Below are 27,952 nucleotides of genomic sequence, written 5' to 3' on the forward strand. Positions count from 1 at the left end.
ATATTGTACTTCACATAGGAAAAGGAATGAAAGAATTTACTGCTCTGTTTTTTTTTTTTTTTTTTTTTTTTTTTTGTCAGAGTAGACAGATAATCTATCAGTCTCCAAACACTCATCTGTTCCTGTGGGACTTTTTTTTTCTTTTTTGTGAAGAATGTAGGAAATATTCTCTTTAAGGACAAAGTGGAAAAACCATGCCATGCATTTAGTGCCTCCAAGGTGTAAGACAGGAAGGAAGCAACTGAGCAGGATTGGTGGCAGATGCTTCCCAGACCTGCCCAAGCCCACCTGCCCCAGGACTGTTGTGGGTTCCAGCAGTGCAGGGCCAGCCCCCTGCAGCCCATGCCAGCCTTCCCAGAACAGCTCACAGGATCAGCACCTGCTCTGCCACAGCTCTCCCATCTTCCAGAATTCCAAAAGGAAATCCAAAACAGTCCATCTCCCCTGTCCACCAAGTCCTCAGTGCTCCTGAGCTGGGAAGGGCCAGGCTGGACACAGTCCTTCTGCTCAGATTTAACCCAGCTGTTCAGGGTGAGGGAGAAAAATCAAGAAATAGCCAACTGGCCATTCTTAATAAGAGAAGCAAATCCTCTCTACAGCTTTGTCCTTCATACTCCATTCCAGAGTCATTAAAACAATTATAAAGTGGGAGACAAGGAATATTCACACAGCAGAAGAGGTGCCTCCCTCAGGAGCAGCAAGGCACCACCACTGGTATTTTTGTGTATTCCTGCCACTTGTACACATTGTAATCCCAGTTCAGGACCTATGAGAATGCTTATTTCCTTCCCCTCCAAGAACCATAGAAGACTTAGCAAAAAACCCAAAATAATAACAATTCAGGAATGTAAGCCACTTAGAAAACTCAAGGGATTTTAATGACTGAATGAATAAGGAACTTATTATATTTAAGTAGCAAACAAGTATTTTGCTATCAAAGCACAAGCTAAAGAATTTAAAGAAGCCATAAACATTAGTAAGCCCAACATACAGAACTTGGAGTAAGAAGGCATTTTACACACAAGAGTTTATCAACACAAAACTGTTTAATATTTATTAAATGACACAAAATACCTAGATAACAGACTCACTCTCTGAAAGGACATGTATTTACATTATTTACCAACTTAAGAAAGACTCTCTGTACCCATATCAGACTTATGAAACATAAAAAAGGTTTTGCTGCTTTTTGCATCGAAGGATGCAATGGTGATACATGCCCTGTCTGCAAGTCTGCATAAACTATAAGTTTTTGATGCTGTGAAAAAGCACATTTTCATATTCTGGTAGCTGAGGGAAGAGGCTTCTGAAAAGTAACAGGGTTAGTTTTTCCCCCCACTCCAGACACACTCTCAAGACTGTTATACAAAAAGTATATTACATTTTTGAATGCTGCTGTACTCTTACAATTTTAGTGTAACGTTTCAAAGAAAATGTTCTTCCTACTATATGAGAGCACTAAAAAAAAGAGTGGTATTTGAACACTTTTTAGATGCATTTTTTTTTGTTTTTGTTTTAAAAGAAAGCGTTAGGGCAAATGATATGTCTAGGAAAAAATGAAAGGCTGACAAAAAAAAAAAAAAAGCTGAGACCAAAATATGAAGAACAGCTAAAACAACTTAACAATTTGCTAGGGTTTTTTTTTTTTTATTAACTATTTACTTTGGCACCTTTTTGTAAACTATAGAACAAAACAACGTTTACAACACATTTGCAATTACAGCATTTAAACAAAATGGTCACTTTTGAAACCAGCCAAGACAAAAAAATAGTCCATTTATGGGTATAAAGATTAAAAAACCTAAAATATATATTTCTAAGAATAAACTGCAATTTCTTATGAACAAGGTGCTATAAACTGCATGCAAGAGTCAAGATTAAAAATGTGTGGCCAAAAAGACAAGCTGTGTTCTAGCCAGATGAGTTGTGGTCCAAGCCCATTTCAGTTTTTTCTTACAGAGATATATATGGCTCAAGAAGCAGGCACACGATCCCAGCAAGAATTTGCGGAGTTGTACTACGACAAATCTTGGCTGCAGCTTTGTCATTAACCAGGAATGAGCGAGACCTTAGCAGGAGAGATGAACGAGTTCTTGGGGAAAACCCATGAAGCTACAAGAGGAGCCTTCTCCCCTCCCCTCGCTCACCCCCTCCTGGTCTAGCCAGGGTTCTCAAAGTCCGTTCTTTGGGTTGCTTTAACTGGATTGCGCTTAGGGTCTGCCTCAGATTGTGAATTCTGATGAGATTTGAGGACATTTTCTGTATAATATTTTCTGCATAATATTTTCTGCATCAGACAGGATAAAAATGAAATAAACCTCTGCAGTTTGACTGAATGTGACACTCGTGTAATGAGGGAGGGTTTTACCACAATGGGTGTTCACACATGTAGTGGTGTAAGATTTATATGCTACAACAGACTGAATGGAACCAGCTCAGTGCATCAGCTCCTGCTCCCAAAGAGTTAAGTCTTATATTTCTTCTCCATGTCTCTTTAAAAGGAATCTTTTATTGGCTGAAGATACAAAACACATACAAGAAAAGGAACATCAAATGCGAAACACATATGTATTTTTTAATGGGGGAAGGAATTCTTTCCTCCCCAGTGGATCTCTATTTGAGCTAATACTTGAAGATTTGCAGGAGGAGTCTTCAAGGTTCTTCCCACATAACTCTACTGTCAGGATTTGTCTCTCAGAGGCAGGGGTGGCCCTGGATGTCTACCAGTGGTTGTGCTGCAATAGTGTCAAGGGGCAAGGTAGATTTTCTGCAGATCACAAAGAGCTTTATGATGGTTAGTTGAGGGTGACTGCAAATAATTTAGCAGGAAAAAACCACCCACATTTGTTTCATCTGTCAGCTGAGGACTGCATACAAAAGAGCCTGAGAGAAAACATGGCTGGAGAATATATGGAATTAAACAGTAGATAAAAAAAAGCACTAAGGATGGGATGTGTCAGATAGAAAACACACACACACTCTCACACATGCACACCCCTGAATGTGGGATCACAGTGATAGAAGTTATAGTCATAGAGAGCTAAGTTATACTGCCATTGAACAAAAGTAACATCTTGCTTTCAAGAGATATCTGGTATTCTCCAGGACTATCAGTGCCTGAAAGAGGATGAGGTTTTTCATTGTGCTCTGCAACACAGCTGATCATAGGTATAAAGCCTGGCTGGGTAAGGAAGAACTGGTACGTGGAGGAGTTCCTTTTCTGCTGACACCTTTTTTTTCCCATATATTCCTGGCACATGCTGCTATAAGCAATAAAACATGTGTTTTGTTGAAACAAAGCTCTACATTCAAGTGACTTACTCTCCCATGTCTTATAAAGATGCAAAGAATGCTCTCTGGTCATCTAAGAAAATATATTTTAGATGCCTTGTAGCAATACTTAACTTACTATATGAGAGGTAGGCTTCTGGGTTCTAGGAGGCCTGCTAGGCTCTAGGGCTGAGTTCTTAAAGCTTTAAGTTAAAGCAATCCAAAGCAGGGCAGTCTTAGAAGAACTGCCCTGTCTAAACCTTGAGGTTAGTTCAAGTTTAGAATGTTGCAAAGCAAAACAAGTATTAAAATCCACTTGCAATTTTTGTTCTTACAGCTTTACCACAGTAACAGTGTGGCTTTTCATCTGTTAATAGATTCTCTTTATTCTAAAGTATTGCTGCCAAGAGGTGAAGGCCTCCTACCCATGACTAGTAAAAACTGTCACTTCTTCCATTATGGCTGTTTTATGCTTAAAATTCCCAAAGGTGAACACCAAGTTTCATATGCAAGCCATACAAATCTAATCTGAACTTGTTTTGTTGTAGCAGTTATTTAAGAATGGTGTTTGTATATACAGTATATATGCCCACACTGCAAACTTTATACATCCTTTTATAATGGCACCATTTTGTCTTAATTGCAACCAAGAATATTTTCCATTAGATCAGCAATAAGCATAGCTTAGCTTATTCCCCTTTTTCCCCCTCAAGAGAAAAAAATCCAAGTGTGGGCATCAACCAAACCAATGGTATGTATAACTGAAATGCACTCTGTACAGTAAATTAAAAGTTTGCATGCAGTTTAAGCATTTTAAAGGCTATTTTCTTATATTAATGAACCTTCTGTTTCCATTTAAAGATGTGAATGATATCTGTCATATATCAAGGGACTCCTCTTCAGACCCAGAGACAAATGGAATCAGAAAGACCAGGTACTTTCTTTCAGCTTTCTGCACATCTTACTAAATAACATGCAAAGAGTTCAACAGCATTCTTCTTAAAATGTAAATATTACTCTTTAAATGGGCATGTTAACCACTGAAAGAAGTCCACTCTACTATACTTTTCCATTACACTGCTTTCATTCAATCATCGGTAGTATAAAAAGTCAATTAACGGGATCAAGAAGCTAGTTTATCCACTGGCAACTGTGTAGGACACCAAGTGTGCAGTAAAACAAAGGCCAACATATGTTTATGCAATATAGTTGTACTGATTTGGGTTTTCTTTATCTCTTTCCATGTAGTCCCTGTCAATCAAGGATTCTATTCTCTTCTTAAGGTCAGCAGGCTGTAAAATAAAGCACATGTCAGCATTATTACTTTGCAGTCAATGCTTGGTTCTTTCTTTCCACTTCAGCCAAGTATCTATATTGTTTGAGATGGCTGAGGAAACAGAAATCCCACTTAAAAAAAGTCCTTTAAAGTATTAGAGCTTCTAAAGTCTGCAATGTATAACTGATAGAAGCAGAAGTTACAAAGTTAGCTCATCACCTACAGCTAAACAAATTTTTACAGAAAGGAGTATTTGCTGCCATTTGAACTGAACTCTAAAGAAGTGCAGCTTGTGCATCATGTACCAAAGTGTTTCTATATCTGACTTTTAGCCAGTAAAAGTACAAGTTTCATTTCCTCTTGAAGCAAATGAGTTGTGCAATAGTTTGTGTGCCCTGTGATTTTGTTGAGTGAGAACTTTATCAAAATGCCTCATGATAACACGTGAGGAAAATTATTTAAAAGATCTGCTATGATGTTACAAAACTCAACTGCAGTTTATGCAATACTTACAGACATGCAGGCACTCAATGTGGTAGTACAATGGAATTAATTACAGGACCTTTTGTTTTACAATTCCACTGGCAGAAAGCATCATATATTTGAATTTCAACAATGCTTCTCTGTCTGTTTGAAAATCCATTTCCATTTGTACACAATAAGCCAGTCATTTTATATTGCAACTGTGGGCTTCTTCAGCTTTGAAACATTCACCAATATTTTATTTTTATTCCTATATATGTGTGTATATGTATTAACCAGTATAATCCATCCAGAAAAATCGCTGTACTTTAAAAGTATCAACCAAGTTAAGATTGTAATGCAGAATTGGTTTTGACATCTGAAGCAATTTCTCCTTTGCCCAAGAATGCCTTGCCTGAGTACTGCAAACAGTGGAACACAAGCATACAAGGAGAGCTAGCTGCTCCCTTACTGCTAACAAACTCCAGGGCTGAAATCCTTTGGAAATATGTTTTAGTAACAACAACTGGCACTTTCAAAATTCCTGAAAGCAAATATTTGCCCTCTCTAATACTAAAAAGATGCATAATTTAGACAGAAGCACTGTTCAACTGAGGACAGACAGGGAAGATAAAAAGAACTAATAAAGTTTTAGAAGTAAAAAATCAGCACAGCACCTTGACTGGGAATTTCAGCTGGTTGTAGACCTCTGACACGAGCAGGTTGTGACTCAGCGTCTTGCGCATCTTCATGATGCGCACAATGGCGGCATCGATCTGGTACTGCCGGTCCTGGAACACCCTCTCTGTAGTGCTTGCCTGCTCCTCCACCTGAAGGACCCATTTACAAGAGTTTGAATGAGAATAACAGCACTGTCAAAACAATTCTGTCTCCAAGACAATTCTCAGTGTAAGACAGTGAAATGCCTGCTGTCAAATATCTGACATGAAGCCTTTGCAAATATGAAGTCTGATTGTCTACTGAAAAACACACTGGTACAAAGATTTAAAACCTTTGCTCAGATTTTACATTGTGTGGCTGTCAGACAAAGAAGTCCACGGTGAATTTTCCATGTTCACAAACAGTCAGTAAAGCGCCATGGAATGATAAGGGACAAAAAGAGCATTTCAGAATTGCAACTTCTCTTAACCTTACTTAGAGACATCCAGCATCATTGGTGTCTTAGTACAGAGGCACACATTTAAATCACCACTGTTAGGTATGTGCTGTCATCCAAATTACACATGTAACTCTGACAGAGATATCAGTATGTACATGACAACCAGGAGGAAAAAATCTTATAAAAGGGCAGGCAACAAAGTTCTTAACCCAAGGATCTAAACCCCAGAGGATTAAAAAAAATATACCGTTTCTTTCATCTGAATTTGGTTGATTTTTATCCTGAAGAGCTTATGTCTGAAATCATCATTACATGTGAATTTATCACCATCTTCCACATCTTTGCCTTTGGGGCTTTTAGTCAGTACTCTGGCTTTGCCACAAGCCAGAGATTGAAGTGTCCTTCTCAGCTCTCCATCCTCTAAAGCAGAAACAAGTTGTTTAGGTTTTTTTAGTAAGAACACTTGGAAGTACTCGGTTGTTTTTGATACCAACCTATCCCAGTGGCTTGTTTTATCTCCTCTAAACTGAACTCCTCTCCTTCATTAAACATGAGCAGCACCAGTGTCTGGAACAAGGAGACCTGAAGTTCTTTTTTGCCCTGTTACAAGGGAAATAAACAGACATCACCAGGCTGTTTTTTTTGGGAGGTGGAGGGAAAGGAATGAGGGGAACATGATTAACAAGTCACTCTTGCATGTCAGTTATTTTCCTAACAGGGTGTTATTTTTTTATTCACTTGAGAATATGGAAGAACAGAAGTTACTGGTCACTTGTGTTTACTATGAAATGCACCACAAGCTTGAGGCCACAAGGCTGGACTATTCTATCCAGGGACATAATTCACCCAAGATATGCATCAGATGACTCCAGACAAGTCTTAAAGCACTGAGTGCTTAAAATCACAATTTGAAAGACCTTTAAGTCAAAATCTAACACAAACATTAGTTTAAGGAACACAGTATAAGGAACCATAAAATCTTTGAAACAATCAAGTTTGATGATACTTGTTTTACCATTAACTTTTTCTGAAAATTGAAGTGGTAAGCATTTCTATTTCATGAGAAAATCTTGTGTCCATGACGATATGCTGTAGGGGAATAACTGGAAACACTTTCAAAACAATTGTGTTCTTGTCCAATCCAGAATTTTTATTTATTTCAGTAGTGAAAAGCTTCCTGTCAAGGTACTTAATGCTATCAGATGAAGTAAGGCCATAGAAGAAACCAGCCCCCTTTTTTTCATCCCCACTATAAAAATGAGGGCCATTTTTAATCTGGAGCTAAAACCAGTGGATATTTTCCCCAACAGGCTTTTCTTTCCCCACCAATACAGAAATTGGGTTCATGTTCTTAGACATTAACACATTTGTTTCAGAAACTATCAATTCTGGTAATTCAGAAACTACCAATATCTGGAAAAGATAGCAGGAGGTTAAAAGTAATTGCAAAAATAGTATTTAGTTTTCCATTACAGCACAAAAAACCTTCCCCATATACCCCTAAGGTAAAATCCAGACTTGGAATCAACAACACAACAGGAGTAATAGGAACAATAGACTCACCTCTTTGAATTCTGCTTTTAGTACACAGTGTCCTAGTGTTGACTGCCACTGAAGTTTCCTACCACTGTGTTTTCCTAAATAAAAGGTCTTGAAAATCTCCTGCAGTTTTACCATCTAAAGAAAGAAAAATCCCAAAACACTGAAACACAATTTCTACTTTAAAAGCATCCTTCCCTCCTCCACAATCAATTAAACTTGAAATCAAGGCTTAGAATGATAAAGAGAATTGCAAAAAAACAAATTTCATGTTAAAAGATGAATTTTGCATTTCTCCCTCTATGCATATTGAAAACCAAGTGTCAGTGGATCCCAAGCTGCATTTCTGACAGGTCAATACTTGCATAACCCATGATGTTCATTACCTCTGGGGGCAGGTGGACCTCCATAGGCACGTAGGTTGGCCAGTAACCCATAGTCAGAATATTCACTGTTAGTTCAATGTTGCCAGGGACATTCTGATTTTGCATATACTGTAAAGAGAAATAAAATAAGTTGAAATAGAGCTATGTTAATTATACTTATTTCAGGTAGAACTGAAAAGTTAGAACAGGCATTGCAAGAGCAGAAAAGCAAGTGACCACATGAAATGTTTGTTGTATACACTGCAAGTTGCATACAAGAAAATTAAGGTAAGAACAAGCACTTTTCTGAAGTTCAAAAGGCACTTCCATACAGGAAGAAAACAGCAAATGTAGTGTTTTAGCAGGCTGAGGTGAAGATCTAATTAAGTGTGAATGGAGGAAAGAATGTTAAAAATTGTTTGTAACCAAAACATCACAAAATCACCAGAACTAAATGTGCAAAAACTTCCAAGCCAGGCATCAGAATACAGCGGTGTTAAAAATGTCTTAGAGCTGGTGTTAAAATGTTTTGTAAGTTTACAATTCTCTTATTGCTGTGGGCTTTTTGTTTGAAGAAGCGTGTCTCAGTTTTTTTGCTCAGGAAAAACCTTTAATAAATTCAGTAAAATTTTCAAAAGCACAGACAGGACAAACAGAGCTTTTCCTCAGTACCTGTTTGAATTGTATCATTATGTCTTTTGAAAGCTCCATATCTTTAAACATTCCTTCAAGTTTGCTGGTGAAAGCAGCTCCACATTCTATAAAAGAGAAAACATAAATATTAGAAATAATCTGTTTATTTTCAACACATCAGAGTAGTTATTATAAGTGCCAGAATGTACTCCTAAGCAAGATGAACTTTTCCACCAGATTTTCTTACATAAAGACCTGGATTCCAATTAAGGAACAGAATAAGGTTACAACCAAGAAAAAGGAAGATGTTTTGAAGTGGTAGCTATTTTGCAACCCAGTTGTTTTTCCACGTGGACCTGTTCATTCCTTTGACTATGGTGGCCACTGGTCGTTCAGATGATAATTCTAATCCCTATCAGATGCCTTTCAAACTATCTCCTGATGGCAGAACAAGATCAAGCTCTAAAAATCCTGCCCTTACCACCCAAAGACTCCATCCAGTAAAACAACAAAGACCAGACTAGAGAACAACTAGCTGGCAGAGAATAACAATTGGAACTCATCACCGATTTACTCAGCAGGAACTTCAACTCTATCCCACAGCCAAGATACACTGTGCACTTTTAAGTTCCTGAGTTTTGGTTTTTCCTTTTATAATTACAAAACTAAAACTAAAAGCAAAATAATCTCCTCAAAACCCACCAGTCATTCAGGACCTGCACAGAGGCTTTGGCCCTCATGGAAAGGGGAAATACCAACAACAGCACTTCTGTGAAGGCTTGTTAAAATAACTATTTTTAAAAGCAAGCTGATGGATAGAAATAATAGATGTATATTTACCATGTTTGAGTTTGGAAAGCATAGATTTTTCAGCATCTACTGATGCACTCTTCCCAACTAATAGTCTCTTTGCTAGATCTTTTTTATAAAAGGCCTCAAAGACATCTTTTCCTGTAAGAGATGAGATTTGAAAGTGATCACAAAGCACTGCAGGTTTTAAACAAACATTACCTACAACAGACCCAATTCAAAGCTCAGAAAAACAAAAAGGGCCTTCATATGAAGATTTCCACAGCTTTTGTTATTTGCAATTTGACAGGCAAAGTAGTTAAGCAGCACTAAACCAAGAAAACACATCCACAGAGAACAAACACCTGAAAATGTAACCAGACTGCAAAAACAATTTCAAAGTACCTTTATGTTACTGGTTAAACAACTGTATCCCCACAAAAAAAACCCCAATACTTACCATATATGAATCTAAATATAATCATAATTTTATCCAGCATTTTTTCAAGTTCTTCATCAGTAGCTTCTTTGTTGCCTGCACGAAGCTTTGAATCTACATATTTAGCTAAAAGTGTTGAAGAATAGAGTTTAGCACATGCTTAATACCACAGTGAAACAAAAACTTCTAAATCTAGTGTTATAAAATCTTGAAAATGGAAAGAATCCTGAAATCACTTTCTATCAGCCTCATAACAGCTACCTTGATACACTTCCATAGAGGCTATAAAGTATATAAAAACATTATAGCCTAGTATATTTTTTCAGATAAGCAATGACTGCATCTTAACTAAAAACATTTTGCCTATGAAAAAAAATCTTGGTTTATATTGTGATCTCAAAGTAAAGTCACTGCTGTTGCAAATTGACATGGCTGTAATAGAAGCAAAAAGATCAGATGAAAATATGCAAATCAGTTATTTAAATGTGCTGACTATACTGCTGAATTTCTCTAGTATATCATTATTATAACATTATTTTGTTTTAATTTCCAGTTTCAATCAAACTAGATTGTTTAATTTCAAATGGGCTGGTAAGCACATTACAGTTAGGGAATTAATACAAAAAAAGGAGGACAGAAAGTATCACTCCACAAGCCTAACAGCACATCCAATTGCAAAGCAGGTATTACTGTGTGGGGAAATGATTCCAAAGTGCAGAGTACCAGGCATGTAATGCACAAATCTGTAAGCAACATTCTTTGCAAACCAGAGACTCTATCCCCACACCATGAGAGGTTCAGTGCATCCTCAGCTCTCTTCACATATTAAACCCCTCACAGCTCTGTGCACATGTGCTGGTGGCACAGTTATCTAAGATTCTGAAAAATTCTCATTATTAGCAGTATTCTCATGTCTGGACATCAGCTAATTGCTGGAATGCCCAAATTCTGATGTTCTGCATTTTTTTATAGCCTAGCTAGTTAAGTGACGACCAGTTTGCTTTTCATGTTTATGTCACCCTCCCAAACAGCTCCCTTGCATCAGGTGGCACAGCAGATCCCCAGTCTGATGTACACTGTGCATGTATTAACACACAATTCCAGCACATCCCATCTGTAAGTGCATCAGCAACTCAGCACCCAAATTCTCACATGAAAGAAATTGAAGAAAAATACCTATGAGTTCAGCTGGCTTATTTGGTCTTTTGTTAATGAATGTTTCAAAGGCTTCTTTCATGGCATTTACAAACTTCTCATTCTTGAGAAAGCAAACATCAATAATATGGTCAACCTTGTCTTTAAAATCAAGAAGTTCTTGGACCATGGTTTTGTCTTTTTCAGGATTAATTACTATGGTGCTACCAAATGCCTGCAAAATAAAACATATCTTTCAATTAGCCTGAATAATTAATTTAAATGAAAAGACTTCTAAAATATTAAGTTACCTTTTTAATGTGCTGTTTCTGGTACTCATAATAGTTCCACTAACAACAAAAGTATTACTTGATTTTGTATTACTGTATTATGAAGTACTTACTATATAATCATCCCTAGGCCTTGCATATTGATTCAAAACCAACTGATGAAAAAGTGAATGGATTCAAAACTTCTGTCTGAAGAAATGAAGTTTTGCATGACAAATTAAGACACTCTTTATAATTATCTATATCCTCAGGTTTTACACAGGTAATGCTCCCACTAAATTAAGTTTTATTTAATAGTACTCTTATGCCTTTCCAAAGCCTTCCTTCACAACAACCATATTTTCTGTGACATTTTCACTGAGAGATAAAATCAATCATCCTAACTGATATTCAAGTGCTTTTTGAACCTCAACTGATTGGTAACTTGAACTACCACTCATTCTCACAGGAAATTTTATTAGGAAGAAAACAAACATTCTGCCATTACACAAATAACTACTGCAGAAATATAGTTGTCCCACAAACTAACTAGAAGCAAGATTATAAAACCCAAATTTATTTGGAGTTCAATAATTCAACTGAATGTTCACTGTGTTCTTCAATAGAGCTAGAACAGTTACTGTACCTTTCCTGAGATGTTTCAAAAGCTGTCTATTAAATACACATTTATAAGCAAATTTTAGAAAAATGCAATAGTTTACAGAGATGACTCAAGCATCTGTGTATAAACCCCACTGATACAACAGTGCTATCTGTTTCAGAGTTCTAGGAGCAGTACCTTTATGTATTCAATCCAGTGCTGCAAGAGAACCTGCACTCCACCTCTCACACGACTGAATAACTGATACAGAAGAGAAAGGTCTTGAATTCGGTTTTCATCAAGAAGGTGATTTAGACCTGCAAATGTGAGAATTTCAATAGAAATTTATACCAGCGTAACCCAAAGAAAGCACAGCTTATTACTACAGTGAGGCCTCTTCAAAACTAGTATTTTTTATCAAACCATTAGTGGTGTGTTTTTTTGGTTTTTATTTTATTTTAAAGTACCTAATTTAACAGTGAAACACAAAATATCTGTCTGAACCCTTAAAAATCTTATTATTGCACGTGATTTTATTGCACTTATGATACACGTACTTTACATAACAATCTTATCACAACATCTTTGCTTACTTCTGCTTTACTATCCCCTAAAGATTTGAAATATTTACACTGATCTGTAGGAAAAGTTCCTTGGCAAGACAGCCCTGAGTCTCAACTCCAGCTGTAGAATAAATCTTACAGATACTTGAAGGCAACCAGCTTCAAGAAATATCTTCACCATTGTGAAGAAAAACACCACTTTTTAACTTTCTTGAGAAGGTCTGATGCTCTACAGCAAGGCTCTAATAAAGTAGATGGGTAAACATTGATACTCCACTCAATGAAGAGTTTGTTACAAATGTGCAGGAAGATGCTCACATACCTGTTTCATTCAGAATCTGGCTACTAAGGGCCTGATAATTTATTATTCAACTCTTGCTGCATGTGTTTCTATTTCCAGATTATCTCTGAGATCAACAGAGGGTCACTTGACTCCACAGAGATTACTGTAGAACTGAGACAATGTATTCCATAGTTCAAATTATACTACATGTTTAAAACAAGCTGCTTTTTGTCAGTAGCAAGTTACTCAGAATCTCCCTTTTCTGTTACAGCCATAATTCAAAGTGTACTCCTTTCTTTACCTCCAAGTCTTCAAAATGCCACTTAACACATTGAGCTTGAGTCTCCTGTTCTAATTTTCCTTGTGCTTTGCTATGTTATCAGAAGACACCACAGTGTCCCCTTATCTCCAACCAGGAGAACGGCCAGTGCTATTTTGGGAACTGAGGAGCAAAGGGAGTTAAGGAATGATGCAGCTTGTCCTCCCCCAGCACCCGAATCCATTGCTTTCTTTCAGCACAGGAACTGAAAGCCCCGAAGCAGTAATTAGAAACATTTATATAAAGAAGAAAGATTACCTTTCTGAAGAATGGCTGTTAAATGTTCACCTAGAAGTTGCTTTTCTACAGTAGCAATTAGTGGCTTCCTACAGAAGAAATGTTTAGAATTACTTTTCCTTTTTCCATTACTGAACAGTTTTAAATCCTTCTTTTGAGATTATGTTAATTACATTATCATTGAGAGTGTTCTAATTATCTGTGGCCAAAGACCTAAAATGATTATACACATATTTATCCTTTTTCTCTCCAGTAAACAATATTTTTTTTCTGTTTGCTGACTGATGATTTTAATTCACACAATAAGCCTCTTGTACATGACCTGTGGGCAGCTGGACAATGATTCCATTAGTGAAGAAGTTGGAGAAAATTCATCAAATTATATGCCTAATCCTGTGTTGTGGAAAGACATTCACGTCTTGGGAGACAAACCAAGGAGAAATAAAACCAGACCTCAAGTCAAGAGGTATTAAAACAAAACAGAGAATTGGCCACTAATACTAGCATGGAAGAAGGAAGCCACTAAACAAGCTAAATGCTTTTAACAGCTGAAAGAGAAAGGAAATCAAAATGTATGACAGTAGCAATAAAACACCTCTTTCTCAGAAAGGTCTTGATATCAGTGACCTGCATTTTCTCTCAGACACAACAGCTGTAGCTTTATGTTAGAAGGCCTCCACCTGACTGTGTTGGAGGAAATCTTGCCTCTAAGTAGAAAAGACTGAAGAATGATATTATTCAATAATTTCCCAGACTCCATATGCAAATATCTTTTGCAAATATTCAGATCCTTTAGCTTTAGCATAATCTATGCTGAGTCTTATCATTTTCAGTAGGACAACAGTCAATTAATTACATTTCAGCAGGAAAGAGACATCTGGGCTGGGAGAAGCAGCCTATTCTTCTTCAAGTAAATACTTCAAGCAAATACTTAACAACATTTATGCCAAAATACCAGAGACTTAAAAGAAAAGGCTATTAGCTGTGTGAGCCAAGACAGTGCTTCATTGTAAATATGGAACCGTGGGAAGTGAAAAGCATTTGATGGTCAGTCAATAACAGGAATAAATTGCAGCTACTTAAATGGCCCTCAACAGGAGAGGAGCCAAACAGCTCATACCACCAGGCAAAGAGAGATTGCACTTACTGTGTGCAATCATAGCACCAGGTTACTCTCATACCACCAGGCAAAGAGAGATTGCACTTACTGTGTGCTCTGATCTAAATACGTGATTATTCTGTCTGCTTCTTCTTCCAAGCGCTTGTTGACATGGTGAAGATATTCTGGAACCTGAAAATACCAGAGTAGTTTTGTATGTTAAAGAAAACAAACAAGGGAAAAGGAGAGTACTGGTCTGACAGAAGTAGCAGCTCCAGCTTTAAGCAAAAATCATTGGCACAGCAATTGAAGGCACCTGCACGTGCATTTCCTTTTTCAGAATACTATAAAACAAAGGTCACATTTCTGCCTTGTACACTAAGGCAGCAGAACATTTCTACTCCCTGACACGTGCTTTGACATTAGGCACAACAAATATTGTTAAACATCCAAAATACCTCTCGTTCCTGCATAAGCCTCTGTCCCTCTGCTGCATACAGGCGATTAGTCTCTTCCAAGAATCTATGTTCAAAAGAGTCCTGGTAGATCTGGGGAAAAACACGACAGCAACCCAGGGTAAAGCTTACTGAGCACTAAGTAAGAATTTCAGCCATTTACTGGTTTAAAGATGAAACAGGTTTACTCACCTGCAAGTCAGAAAGCATGCTCAGAAGGCTTCGCAGCAAACTCCTGTCGATAGCTTCACCATTTCTTTCCCTCTCGATCAGCAGAAGAATGCCATCAATAGTTTTGTTCTGGACCTTCTGATCACTGATTATATGAGTTCTGAACAATTCTAGTCCCATATCCCTACACAGAAAGCAAAGACTGCTCAATAAATTGTTGAAGAATAAACTCTAGATATTTCTTATTAAAGTATGATCTAGATCTAATAAAGAGGCAGCACTCTTCCAATTCCTCATTCCTCTGCCTCCAAATCACTCAAGATGAAGAAATATATGAACACTAGAATAAACCATGACACTGCAGCAACATGAAGCTACAAATTTTAAACATCAATGCAGATCTTTTTCCTAAATAACCATGTAACTTTTGCAACACCCTTATTTTTCAGTTGGTTGACAGGATGTTGGAACACCAGCCTTCATGAGAAAAGAAAAATATCATCCTGGGTTCCAATTCTATGGTTATGGTGTTGGACAATATTCCTTTTTTGTCCATCACTTATTCATCTCTAATTCTTAGGCATAGCTTAGAAGAACTCAGTGATGTGACAGACAAGGATGACTGTCCCATTTAAAGCCTTCCATGAATTTGTAACTATGGGTATGGTCAGTCTCAGGAAAAGTCAGGCCCTGCATCAATCTCTTGCAAAGCAATTCAGGTACCAAAGAACATAAGGCATATAGTAATTATTAATAATATGAGGAGCAGAAGTTGAAGTCCAAAAAAGCCTATCTTGCTTTTATTTTAGTAACTCTTTCTGACTTTAAATACTGTGCCTGCCAAGGCAGTTACTGGGCACCCCAAACCCTTGCAATTCAGTTGTTGACCAGACCCCTGCTTCTAAATGTGCAAAGTGGAGGCTGATATCTACTTCACTGAAATCTGGGATCATAGCTATTCCAGAACAATCCTATAATTTATGGCAAATAAATTAAAAGTCTTCCTTTGCAAGAAGCACTTGTGCATTCACCATGTAAATTACAGGTCACTATGAGGTTTATTTAAAAAAAAAAAAAATCCATCTGAAAATCAGCAATTGAAATCAGTTGAAATACACCCCAAAATAATTTTATTTATGCCCCCCCCCAAATAATTTAATTCTTTGTGCACTTACCAAATAGATGGCAGCATTGAATTCTGCAGTACATAAGTTCGATCCAAGAACAGAAAGATACTTCTAATCATAATCTGTCACAAGAAGGAATAAAACAGCCAAAATCATTTTACTCTTGAAACTGAAGAGCAACACCAATTATGCTCAACAACAAGAAATCCCACCAATTAGTTTCAGGCAGTTCTTTCTTGGACACTGGTGATTTATTTAACATCTTCTGCCAATCCCTGCAAGGTGATATATGTGACACTCTGCATATTTCTGTATAACAGAAGAGATCCTTTTAAAATAGGTATAAAGGAGAAAGGTTTGCATAAAACTGGCAGTGAGGAGTTAGGGGGGTGTGTGTGTCCAAGATCAGACCCATTTGCCAAGAAATACACTACAGGCAAATATTTTCAAGGCTTGATTTCTAACAATGTAGATACAGATTTGTGAGCTGTATATAACAAAGAAACCTTACATAAATTTAAGACATTTCAGAAGTCTGGGAAAAAAAAGCCCCAAAATTAAGCAAAACAGGCTGACAAAGCAACCGGTTTTCCTTAAAATTATAAACTTACCATTTGTCTGCAGTGATCTTGCCAACATTTGTCTATTTTCTTCAGAAAAAGGACACTATCCAATGAATCCGTGAAGAAATCATTAAGAAAATCATGATTAATAGATGGTGTAAGCAATGAAATGAACCAACTTTATTATTTTTTAAAGACACTTAGAGAGCACAACAAACTCACCTACTCTCAGAACCTTGCAACACATTTACTTTTTATTTTTTAATGAGGGTCTTTGTGTTAATAATGAGAAATCAAAATTATCTGAACAAATTTTTAAAAATTATCTAAATAGTTTTGAGTATTTTGTTTAATCCCCATCCCTGGGGAATGGAACAAACATACATATTCCCATACCTCAAAAACCAATACATGCAAGAGCTCACCACTATGCTGTAATTTCAGCTTATGTTAAGAGTTAACCTTAAGAAATAAATTCTGTCCTTCAAATATATCTTTTATTCAGCTCACTGCATAGTTCTGGTACTAATTAATATCCACTTCACAGGATGTCAACCTGATGCAATCCTAAACTTCTGAAAATAAAACATCCCGATCCTCAGAACCTGACATGCTGCACCATGACCATTACTTTTCCAAAAAAACCCAACAACTACTTGTTGGATGACTTTTGACTTTCTCTAAGCCTAGCAAGTTTAACATTAAAAACACTGACATAATACAGGCAATTAAGGCTTTTTAAGCCTTGCTGCAAATCTAACACAAATTTCTGTAAGATGGCAAACTGTTTCAGAAATATCAGTGAAACTTTCTCAGAAATTTTTCAATAGTTACAGGCATAAAGGAATCAGCAGTGTCCTCCTAGGTCCCACAAAAAAATAAAAGCAAAACGAATTACACAAAACCTAGGATTCAAATTACCATGGCCTAATGTCATGAACTCATCAAAGAAATCCATCACTATATACTTGCATGTGAAACAATTTTGGCTTGTCAACACCTAAGAAAAGGATATTCTCTGAACTGGTGAATTTGTGCTTTAATGTGGTCTTCACAGATCTGCCTCAATTGTTTGTACAAATTTGCAGAGATCTTGTAGGAGCAGAGATTTTCAACAGCCTGAAGTAAAGAGAGAGAGAAACAAACAAATCTTGCTATATTCTTACATGTGATTTTACAAGAAGGGAGGACATCCCTTCCTAGACGAGAATTCTGCTTCTCACAGCTTTTACCACACTTAACTGCTGCATGCAAAACACCAGAGCACTGCAATGGTAACAGGAGATAAGGACAGGCCATGCCCTGAACAGCTCCCAGACTATCAATTTAGCTGGAGTGTCAATCTCTCACATGGAACTGCAGGACTGGCATCTCTAAAAACAAGGATGGTACTTTAATATCTTTCAGTAGCTTGCTGGGCTTCATACTTCAAAGCAGTCACTTAAGGTACTAATTTTATTAGCTGCTGTGCTCTGCAAGTTGCATTGATATTAATGGAAAAGCACTGGAAAAGTGCTTTTGGAAAAGATTAATTTCCTTTTGCAGTCCTTTCCTTGATTAAGCTTCCCTCATCCCCAAAAGTACATATATATACATATGTTATCTATCTTATCTATCCATCCACCAACTCCCTGCCTGAATAAGTTTAATTATAATCCTGAATATTAGTAGCATGACTACATTTACAGTGACAATCCCAGACTTCTAGATCTCATCAAGTATTAGAAGAATTACCACTGTGCTCGCAGTAGGAAGTGAAAAGAAGTTTAATGAGGCCATGTCTTGGGGACTGATCAAACAAACAATTATTCTTCAGTTCATTAGTGTATCTCAAGACTTCTAAAATTCATACCCATTGCCCAGACATCAAAAGCAAATAAACAACTTTAACTCTTTGCAGGCCGATGAAAGACACAGTAAGTAATTATTCTGTAAAACACCTGTAGAAGCTAGAGGAGAAACACATTTGATTTTCAATTAATACTTTGTGCTATTATTTACTTATTGCAAAAGACTTCAGTTGCTGGTACAACCTTGGGGAAAAAAAAGGACTGGAAGGTAAAGCACCTGCAGACAACTATGGAGGGACTGCATAGCTCAAAGCGCACACAGCAGATTTATGCCATTACACTGAAATTCCCCCAGAACATTTCCCAACAGTCCAAATGGAAGCAGACTTGCTGCAAATCTAACACAATTTTCTGTTTTCAGCAGTCACCACTAAAAGCACAGCAACAATCAAAATAGCTAAATGAGTTCTTTGGTCCATGCCAGGATAGCAACAGGAATCATTCTGAGTGCAAGTGCACTACATCTAATACTGGCTCTAGCACACACAGGAGTTAAAAAAAAAACCCAACCAAACCTCCATGAAAACCAAAACCCCACAACAAAAGCATCCCACACAATAACTACAAAACTCCCCAAACCTGCATGAGCTTAGTGTCAGAAGTAAACAGGTATAGCAAGAGAGTGAATGAGCCAATTAACCAAAACAGGTCTGAACGCAGACTGTAAGGAAAGCTAAAATGATCACCCAAGTATACCTATCTTAATATTTGAAATAGCAACAGCCTCAACGCTTAAGAAACACCAAACATAGAATAAAGTGATAGGAAAATGTTTTCTGTAGTTCACAGCTCAGAGGAGGTTATGGGCACTACTCAACTCTATTCTGCTATTGGATAACCAGGTTCAGGCAGCAAATAATAAACCAGGATATAACCTGATACTTGATTCAGTAGAACAAGGGGGTGGAAAACACTGAGCTTGAAGAGCCTGATTAGAACAAGTGCAATCTTCCTAGGTTTCTTAATTTCTTCCACTTTGGAGAAGTCAAAGAGAGCTGGGAAGGTGAATGTTTCGGATGGAACTTGCCTGTCACCTGCAGAACCACTGCTACTCTGGCTTCAACCCACCAACTCAGGACAGCAGCAGCCTCTGTCCTGAACTTGTAGTCACCTCATCCCAACACTGTTACCACTGCTGTCGATCAAACAAGTACTGCTGCTCTAAATCCTTAAAAAAAATTACCTTCTGCACTGTAGATGGACAAATGCTTACAATTAACTCTTAGTGAAATAAGCATGTATTAACATACACCTACTTTTATGGAGTGTTCATATGAAGCTCAGCTTTTACATTTGTTGATCAGAAATTACGAAGTGTTAAACACATCTGCTATAATTTGGTGTTTGAACAAAGTACAAAACTTTTGCATCTTTGTTGATGACATGCACATAAATACTTTAATTTTTAAGAGATTAACCCCCTACTGCAATATTATGCTTTGCTTAATTACTAGTGCTAGGCAATACTGACTCTATGTAAATGTACCAACACCAATATATGTAAAAATTTTAGGGCCTCTAGTTCACAAAATTATCTTGTTCTGAATTTGTGGAAAAAATGTTTCTTTTCAGGGAAGCTGTGCCCTAACGGTGGTGAGAAAATCTGAAGAGTCCTATTTCCTTTGTGTAACACATGATGCAGTTAGATGTGTTTTTCTGGGTTGTTTTTTTTTTTTTTTCTTCCTTTTAACTGCAGTATCCACATCTGGGTTTGTGTGGTAAGGAAAAAGAACTGATGAGAGAAAATCAGAACTTTCCTGAAGCACTTAACTCTGATTTAAAAAATAATGGCTGTGTATCAGGTACCACAGACCTAGATCTCTACTTTCAGGTATTAATATAAGGAAAATTATTCTATGAAAGAAGCATTCAATTCTGTACCACTTCAGCAACTCAAGGATGGAAATAATTTTGTTTGCTGAGGGCGAACAAAGCAAGTACCAAGCTCAAGTCCTACAAAGAAATAAAGCTTCAAAATATTTGCCCAGTGGGATTTTTCTAGCACAGATAAGAGTTAAAGCAAACACAAGAAGTTTAACTCCATTAAAAAAAAGAATTATCTTCTTTTGAGGCGTGCAGAAGAACTTTTGCACACTCTTTTCTAATTCCCCTCTATGTTGGATAATGGTGTCTGCCAAGGCATATTTGGGATCAGATCCTTTTACCAAGCAGCTGTTCAGAAATGACATTAGTTTAGTTAGCATCTAAAAACACTAGTGATTCCTATTACTATTTTTAAATCAAGACATTTATTTTTAGATTTATATTAAAATAAAAATCATACTTGATTGCACTCCAGTTCACTGAGAAGTACCAAAGTAATAACAATGTCCAATCACTGAGATTTAAAACAAAAAAAGCTTCTTTTTTTTGCTTTCTTATCATAAGCAACATTAAATTAAGCTTGTGGTAAGACTAAGCAAGAAATTTAAGCAACACTGTTAAACAGAAGCAAGTATTTCAATAGTACTCTGTGTTTTTGAACAATTTTGGATAGACTTCAAGCACTTAATTAACAGTTATTTGCACCGTTATTCAATCTACAGTAAGTAATTTACAATACCACCCAGTGCAATTGGTTGTAATTTGCTATCATGTCCACTAAGTTTTGCAAAAATAACAACACTATCTATTATTCTGACAAACTGTTAAAAAAGCAGTATTTTTAGTTAATTACAGAACATTACAGAAAACTACAGTGATCTTAAGAATGCTGTGGACTGCAGAACAGCAATTAATTCTTCCTTAAATCTGTCCCCAAGCCTTGTACAAGCAGGATTTTTTCCTCATGTACAAATGCAGCTTTTGTTGAAAAGAGAAGGGCAGGATAAGAAGAGACACTAAAAAGTAATGTTGAGAAGGCTATACACACACAGAGGAACAAATTAAACAACTAACGAGGCAATAAAGGCTTTAGAAGTAGAGTAAAAAGTTCAAGTGCTTCCTAATACCCAGCTAAAGCAGCACCACTGCTATGCTGCTAAAACCACAAGTGACCTTAGTAGGGAAAAGGTAAGCAGGGGGAAATCTCCCCAGCACACTCAGCTGAAAAAGCAGAAATGGAGCTTCTAAAAATACATTAGGAAATGCTGTTCAATCCGATCACTTCCTAAAGTATTTAAGAAAACACAATCAGAACTGTTGCTAGCAATAAAGTTGGATTCTCAACTGTTAGAATAAAAAGAATGCTGCAATGCCTGAAAATAACAATCAAACCAAAATAATACAATTCATGAAGGAAAAATGGTGTTCTATTTACCTACTAGAAGTCAATAGAAAGTTTCAGTTTTTAAGTGATTTGTGATACTTGGTTGTGAACAGATACTTTCTTCCGAAAATAAACTATCTTTAAATATAAATTGCCTTATTCTTAAACACCAATATTTGCAGATTTCACATTTCTCCTTTAGCAGATAAACACCACAACCCTCTAGACAGAAAAGGGACTATAGCTCCTTGCCTTAGTTAATTCTCATCAACTGCTGCAAGGGAAACCATACTTTGGGTTTTATAGAGGCAAGTAAAAAAAGTATGAGTTTGGTGCTAGGTCTTGTGAAATTTTAACTCATGATTGTAAAATGAAGAAACTATTTGGTGGCAAGTTTTTTCAATGACAAAAGCAGCTATCAAGCAAAATGCCATATTCTTACCACCATGTCAAGTGTTTTAAGCTAAGAAATCTGAGACAAAACAGAAAAGCCCTAACCCATTATTTTTACTTAATGCACTTACCTGATAGAGCTCTTCTAAATTGTACTTAATTGAAGTACTGTTCTGGATAGCTTCTACAGCTTCTTTCAGTTTTTGCCAGGTTTCATCTGTGTAATTTTCAGGTAATTTGGGTTTATCTTTAAAACAAATGATACAAAGTTTGAGAATGTATTTAGATAAAGCAGAACCTTTTACAGAAATGAAAAGGATGTAGCTTTGAGGGGAAAGAGGTATGGGCTGATGGTCCAGCTTTTAATTTATACTTACATGGAAAGAAAGCATTTGTGTAAAAGCAGTATCTAATTCACATTTGAAAGAGTAACATATAGAAGAAATTCAGCATTGGTCTTCATGTACACACCACAGCACTGGTAGCCCAAACAGTACCTGTGGTTTACAAAAAATCACAATCCTGTGCCTGAGCAGCTCAAGAAGGGCTAAAACCAGCAAGAATGATCTATACCTTCCTTATACTCTCATTACCAGGACAGCAGGGCCAAAAGAAAGGAACATAAAAGGCAAAAATGATGTATTAAAAGATACACACAACTGTGTACCTCAGTTTTTAATTTACTGATAATTAATTCTACTCCGTATTAACAGTTGGAAAGAACTCCTCAAGAAACACTCATGGAAACACTGTAATTATTGTACAGGCTTTATGGTCCCAAGGAAAACCTTCCAATTTTAAAGGAATCCATTTATGTCTCTCTTGGGTTTGGCCAGAGGATATTTTTAAGAGTTAAGCGTCTTTTAATGTTCAAACAGCTCCAGATCTGACCCTCTCAATTATTTTTCTCTGGCTCTTTTCTAGAGATGCTCCTGCTCTGCAGCTACTTTAGCAAGACTAAAGCATTTACAACATGCTAAGATATTCCCCAAGTCACATCCTCAGAATATAAGAACTATTTAAAAATTTTATGTTCTTGTAACTACCCAAAGTGACCATTTTTGTTCTAATAAGGACATTCCTAAATGGAGAAGATAGAAGAAGAAAATCTGAGAAGGAAGATGACATATGCACATCCATGCTACCAACAGGTGAAACTGGCCCAGGGTTTATACTCTATTAAAATTGACTTTTACACACCTAGAAGTAAAAAACAAATTTTAAAACTTTACGAATTCCATAGAAATAATTAAAAGAGATAAGTAATTATTTTGTTCTTCCAAGCATTTCTGTACAATACTGGCAATATCCCAAACATTAGCTGCCTGATCTGGATCTAGAGACAACTAACTATGGACTTGCCTATTTTCACTAACAACTCCTGACTATGCTCTGAGCAATCAACACCAAGGTTATGGATTTTACAAAGTTATTTAAGTTGTAAAGGATGTCATTGTTATCACACTAAGAGAAGGCAGATATCTTAATAATATTATTCAGTTTAGCATCTGAGATAAATAAAAAGCAAAGCTGTCAGAATACCAAAACATCCTTTTTAAGCAAGTGGTTCAAATACCCATTCAGAAGCAATGATCACAGTACCATGCAATCCGTGACATTTAACAGGTATTTTAAAAGTGAGAAGTTAACTTCCCTTAAAGATTACAGTGCACAAGGAACTGAAGAGCAGCCTATAATGCATCACAGCTTGGTATCTTAAAATAATCAGTCAAATTAAATTATGATGCTTTGATGGGTGGAGAACATTTTTGAGAATTGGAACCTTAAAGCAAAGAGTTACAGTGTGATCATGAATTCCTGCAAAACCATTACTAATCCTTACCTAATGCAACATGTCTACAGAAGATTTGTGTCAATTGTGTATTTCGAAATTAATTTTAATTTCAGTAATATCTTTTACCCCTCCACAAACCAAAATGCAAACAAGCCAGGAAAGCAAGGTAGTGGACTATTTTGGAAGCCAGCAAGAAGCAGGAAATAAAAAAAGCTCACGATCGCCTCATCTTCATAGGGAAAAAATGGCAGCATTTTAGCTAAGCTTTCTGCCTACCTATTTGTATTTTTGTTTACTAGAAAATAAAGCAGCATCACATCAGAAAAGTTTAATTTCTCTACTTCACCTTGGTCTCTACTAACACTACTAAAAAATCTCAAATGCGTGTTTGGAAAGAATTTATAAAATAAAGTAAACTTCTAAAGTAAGAGTAAGCTAAGACAGAGGAAAGATACTACAATTAAAAATGACAGCTTTCCATTAAAAGGAAAAAACTGCAAAAATCTGAACTATCTACTTTAAAAGCAAGTGGGGAAACCTGAAAGGAAATCCACCATAATAACCCGATAATCACCTTAGTTTCAACATTTAAAGCTAAGCACATGAAGATTATCCTATAAACAGACAACAAGGATAGAGATAAGACATGCAGATTCAAGGCCAATTAAAAAAACCCCCACATTCTATGCAAAGGCTTATCATAAACTGGGCTAAAATATACACTAAGCTCTGAATCAGAATTACTAGAACAACGGTATCAAATGTTAAAACAAAGGCAATTTAACACTTAGGCAGTAAAACCTTACACCTAACATACAAATGAAGGCCTTCTCAAGAGAAAGAATGGAGTCTGAAAAATAATTCCAAGCAGCAAAGTGTAGCTCAGGATGTGTACATGACCAGGCAAGCACACATCAGAAATCATGATTCCCCTTTACATAAATATGGAAATGTTCAGCACAGAAAAGCAATTCCTGCAAAACCTGGGGCTATTTGGGCTTTCAGGCTGAAAACAAATCGCGAAGTCGAGTGTCAGCTCCCCACAGGTTGTGACAAATTATGGCCTGTTACCTTTAAAGTTCTTGATCACTAATTTCTTGGCAGAGCCAGGTTTACTGTTGGCGAAACTGGAAACAGTAGAGGAGGCAGCTTTGGTCAGGCCATTTGCATGGTGCCCCACAGCCACTGACGAAATTAAAAGGCTTTTATTTTTAAGCTGTTGCTGGTGCTGCTGCTGAGAAGAGGCAGCAGGAGAGGAGGAGGAGGAAGAAGACTCTTCAGCCATCTTCACATCGAGTCCAATAAAATCCACGGAGTCCTCAAAGCGCAGCTTCTTCTGGAGGTGATGGTTGGAGGAAGCAACCCCTGAGGAGGAGCACGAGGAAGTGGTGATGACAGAGGAAGATGATGAGGAGGTGTTTTTGGAAGGAGAAGAGGTGCAGGAGGAAATGGAATCAAATTCTTCTTTTTCGGAATTACTGTTGCTGCTGTTATTTAGCTTTCTCTTCTTGCAGGAGGAGCTGCTGCTAGTGTTACCATCAGTGGCAGGTCTGACCTCCTGGGCTGCAGCTGGGGGGTTGGGGGAAGAGAAACCTGTGGGAAACATGAACACACAGAAGTGAACAGGCTGAGGGGCATCAAATCCTTGTGGTGTGACAAAGAAGAGGGGGAGAGTTTTAGAGTCAGTCTCTGTTTGCTGTCTCGGGGAGGGGGGGGGGGGTCTTTCAACTCCTCCTTCTCATCAGTGAAGTCCTTCCGTATTCCTTCTCCTTCGCGTTTTTCTTTATCGGAGGAATCACTTTATCTCCTCTTCCCCTTTTCTTTATTACTTTGGTTCTTCCCGTAGTTTGGCGCTGCCTTTCTGCTTTTACTCCTTTCCCAGCGCAGCGTTTCCGTTCCTGCCGCCCACCAGTTCCTTTCGGTTCTCCTCTCCAGCTGCAGAATTCCCCACGGCTGCCCGCTGCCCCGGCTTCTCCTTGCGCTCCCCTCCTGCTCCGGCCGCCTCGTCTCCGCCGAGCAGCAGCGGGGAGGGCTGAGCGCGGCTCCCTCCGGCCTCGGCTCCAGCCCCTGGCCCCACCCGCTCCCGCTCCGCCCGCGGCCGCTCCGCTCGGCCCCGCTCGGCCCCGCTCCCCCCTCTCCGCTGTGCCCGCGCTCGCTGAGGGGGGACGGCCCGGCCGGGTTGTTATTGTCACTGCACGGCAGAGGGAGCGCAAAAATGGCGGCGCATCCGCCCGCCGTGCATGACGGGGCGCGGCGCACGGAAGCGCGGCCGGGAAGCGCTGGGACCGCCCCGGGATCCGCCCCGGGATCCGCCCCGGGACCCGCCCCGGGACCCGCCCCGGGACCCGCCCCGGGACCCGCCCCGGGACCCGCCCCGGGACCCGCCTCCGGCCCCGCCGGCGCCCTCGGCCCCACCGGAACTGATCGTGGCTCGGTGCCCCCCGCGCCGGCCTGGGGCCGCCCCTGGGGCGGGAGTGCGGGACCGGGGAGTGCGGGACCGGGGAGTGCCGCTCCGGGGCGTTCCGCTCCGGGGCCCGTTCCGGGGGCCCGCCCGGCCTCAGGCGGCCTCACCCGGCCCGGCCCCGCCGCAGGCTCGGCCGCCGTCTGCTCGTTCCGCCGGAGCCTGCGGCCTAGGCCCGGGCCTGTTAGCTAAGCCTGTTAGCTTAGTCTGGAAATGCTTTTTGTTACACTTATTTATAAATAATTTAGCGTCAGCTGTTTGATACGGTTTTAATACATACTACTTGCACTGGGCTACAGTCTATGGTTTGCTTTTGTTTTGTTTATTTTGTAACTTTTAGAAACAAGAACAGAAGTCCTGGGCCTTTGGAGTCTCCTTTTTGATGTTGGTGGTTCTGTTGCCAAAGGGACTGTAAACTCCTGAGGAATGTTGTTAGGGTTCAACCACTGCTGAGAAATGGCTGTGGAAAAAGCAACAAGCCAAGTGATGAGGTTTTGTTCCAGGAGATTCTCCACGGCCTTCACCAGAGCATACCTTGTACACCAGGCAGCTCCTCAGGGGAAAATCTAGTGGCACTTTTATGTTGGATAGGAAAACACAGACTTAATTCTCTTGACAGAAACTGGTACATGGAATGTAATGTCACTAAAGCTCTTCTGGAGTATGTTTTATGTCTGAGTCACTGTCAGACAACTCCTGAGGCCTGGAATGTCATGCTAGTGATGTGTAGAAAAGCACTTTTTCCAGTTGAAAAAACCCCAGCAAAACAAAGCTTCAGTCTGGCTTTGACTTGCTTTAGAAGAGATTGTATGGTTCCCAAGGCTACTAAATTGCATTCCAAGTCAGATATAATAGAAAAAACCAGGTTTGCCAAGTAAATAAGTTAAGTGAGTATGCTGTAAAATTTTCCTCTGTTCCCCAGTAACTGTCATGTTCACTTAAGCCAAAATAGATAAGAGGTCTAGAGATGTAAGAGATGCCAAATTTCTACACATTCTTGGTTCATTGAAAGGATTTGATTTATAAAAAAGACATGAGTAAGAGTCCCTTTTCCTGAAGTTGCTGTCTATGCAATCATTCAGGGGTGGGACAGTCAATGACTTTGTCCCATCAGTTAGAATATTCAGCTTTTGGATGTGAGAGAGCAGGTGGAGGCAAGGTAAAGTTCTGGGGATCCAGGAAGAAGTATGATGGATTTTCCCCCTTTTCTACCAAAACTTATGGGGAGTGAAATCCTAAGTCCTTTCTATTTAGCACATGATCCTGAGGGGTGGTTTCTGTCAGAACAGTTGCTGGATGTTCCCCCTGCTTTGTCAGTCTTGTCCAGGTACCATGCTTTTAAAATTTTGGTACTTTTTAAGTGACTCTGCAACCAGATGAAAGTCTCCAGCTTTTTTGTGTTGAGGCTGAACAGTAACACTGAGAGCTGTGTTAATGAAGTCCAGCCTAGGTCCTTGGAGCCTTCTTCAGAAGTCCTCTGTACAGGCATGTTTAGATTGACTGAGCAGTTACCTACCCCAGCAAAAAGCAT

The 27,952-nt window shown here is 38.4% G+C and overlaps 1 protein-coding gene across 1 annotated transcript; it reads right to left on the reverse strand.

The window, feature by feature from the left end:
* Positions 1 to 1,027: 1,027 nt before the first annotated feature.
* On the reverse strand, positions 1,028 to 26,054 carry CUL4B (cullin 4B). Its single transcript, XM_021548498.4, has 20 exons — positions 25,032 to 26,054; positions 22,297 to 22,412; positions 17,730 to 17,833; positions 16,763 to 16,832; positions 16,200 to 16,273; positions 15,046 to 15,208; positions 14,857 to 14,946; positions 14,508 to 14,590; positions 13,321 to 13,388; positions 12,096 to 12,214; positions 11,070 to 11,262; positions 9,915 to 10,019; positions 9,506 to 9,616; positions 8,705 to 8,790; positions 8,054 to 8,161; positions 7,692 to 7,805; positions 6,623 to 6,728; positions 6,376 to 6,548; positions 5,686 to 5,838; positions 1,028 to 4,562 (listed from the first exon to the last, which is right to left on the reverse strand). The coding sequence occupies exons 1-20, from the start codon at positions 25,564 to 25,566 to the stop codon at positions 4,467 to 4,469; spliced, it is 2,667 nt and encodes an 888-aa protein (XP_021404173.1). The 5' UTR covers positions 25,567 to 26,054; the 3' UTR covers positions 1,028 to 4,466.
* Positions 26,055 to 27,952: the final 1,898 nt, after the last annotated feature.

This window comes from Lonchura striata, chromosome 4A, assembly GCF_050655825.1.
Source record: "Lonchura striata isolate lonStrDom1 chromosome 4A, ASM5065582v1, whole genome shotgun sequence".
Classification (NCBI taxonomy): domain Eukaryota; kingdom Metazoa; phylum Chordata; class Aves; order Passeriformes; family Estrildidae; genus Lonchura; species Lonchura striata.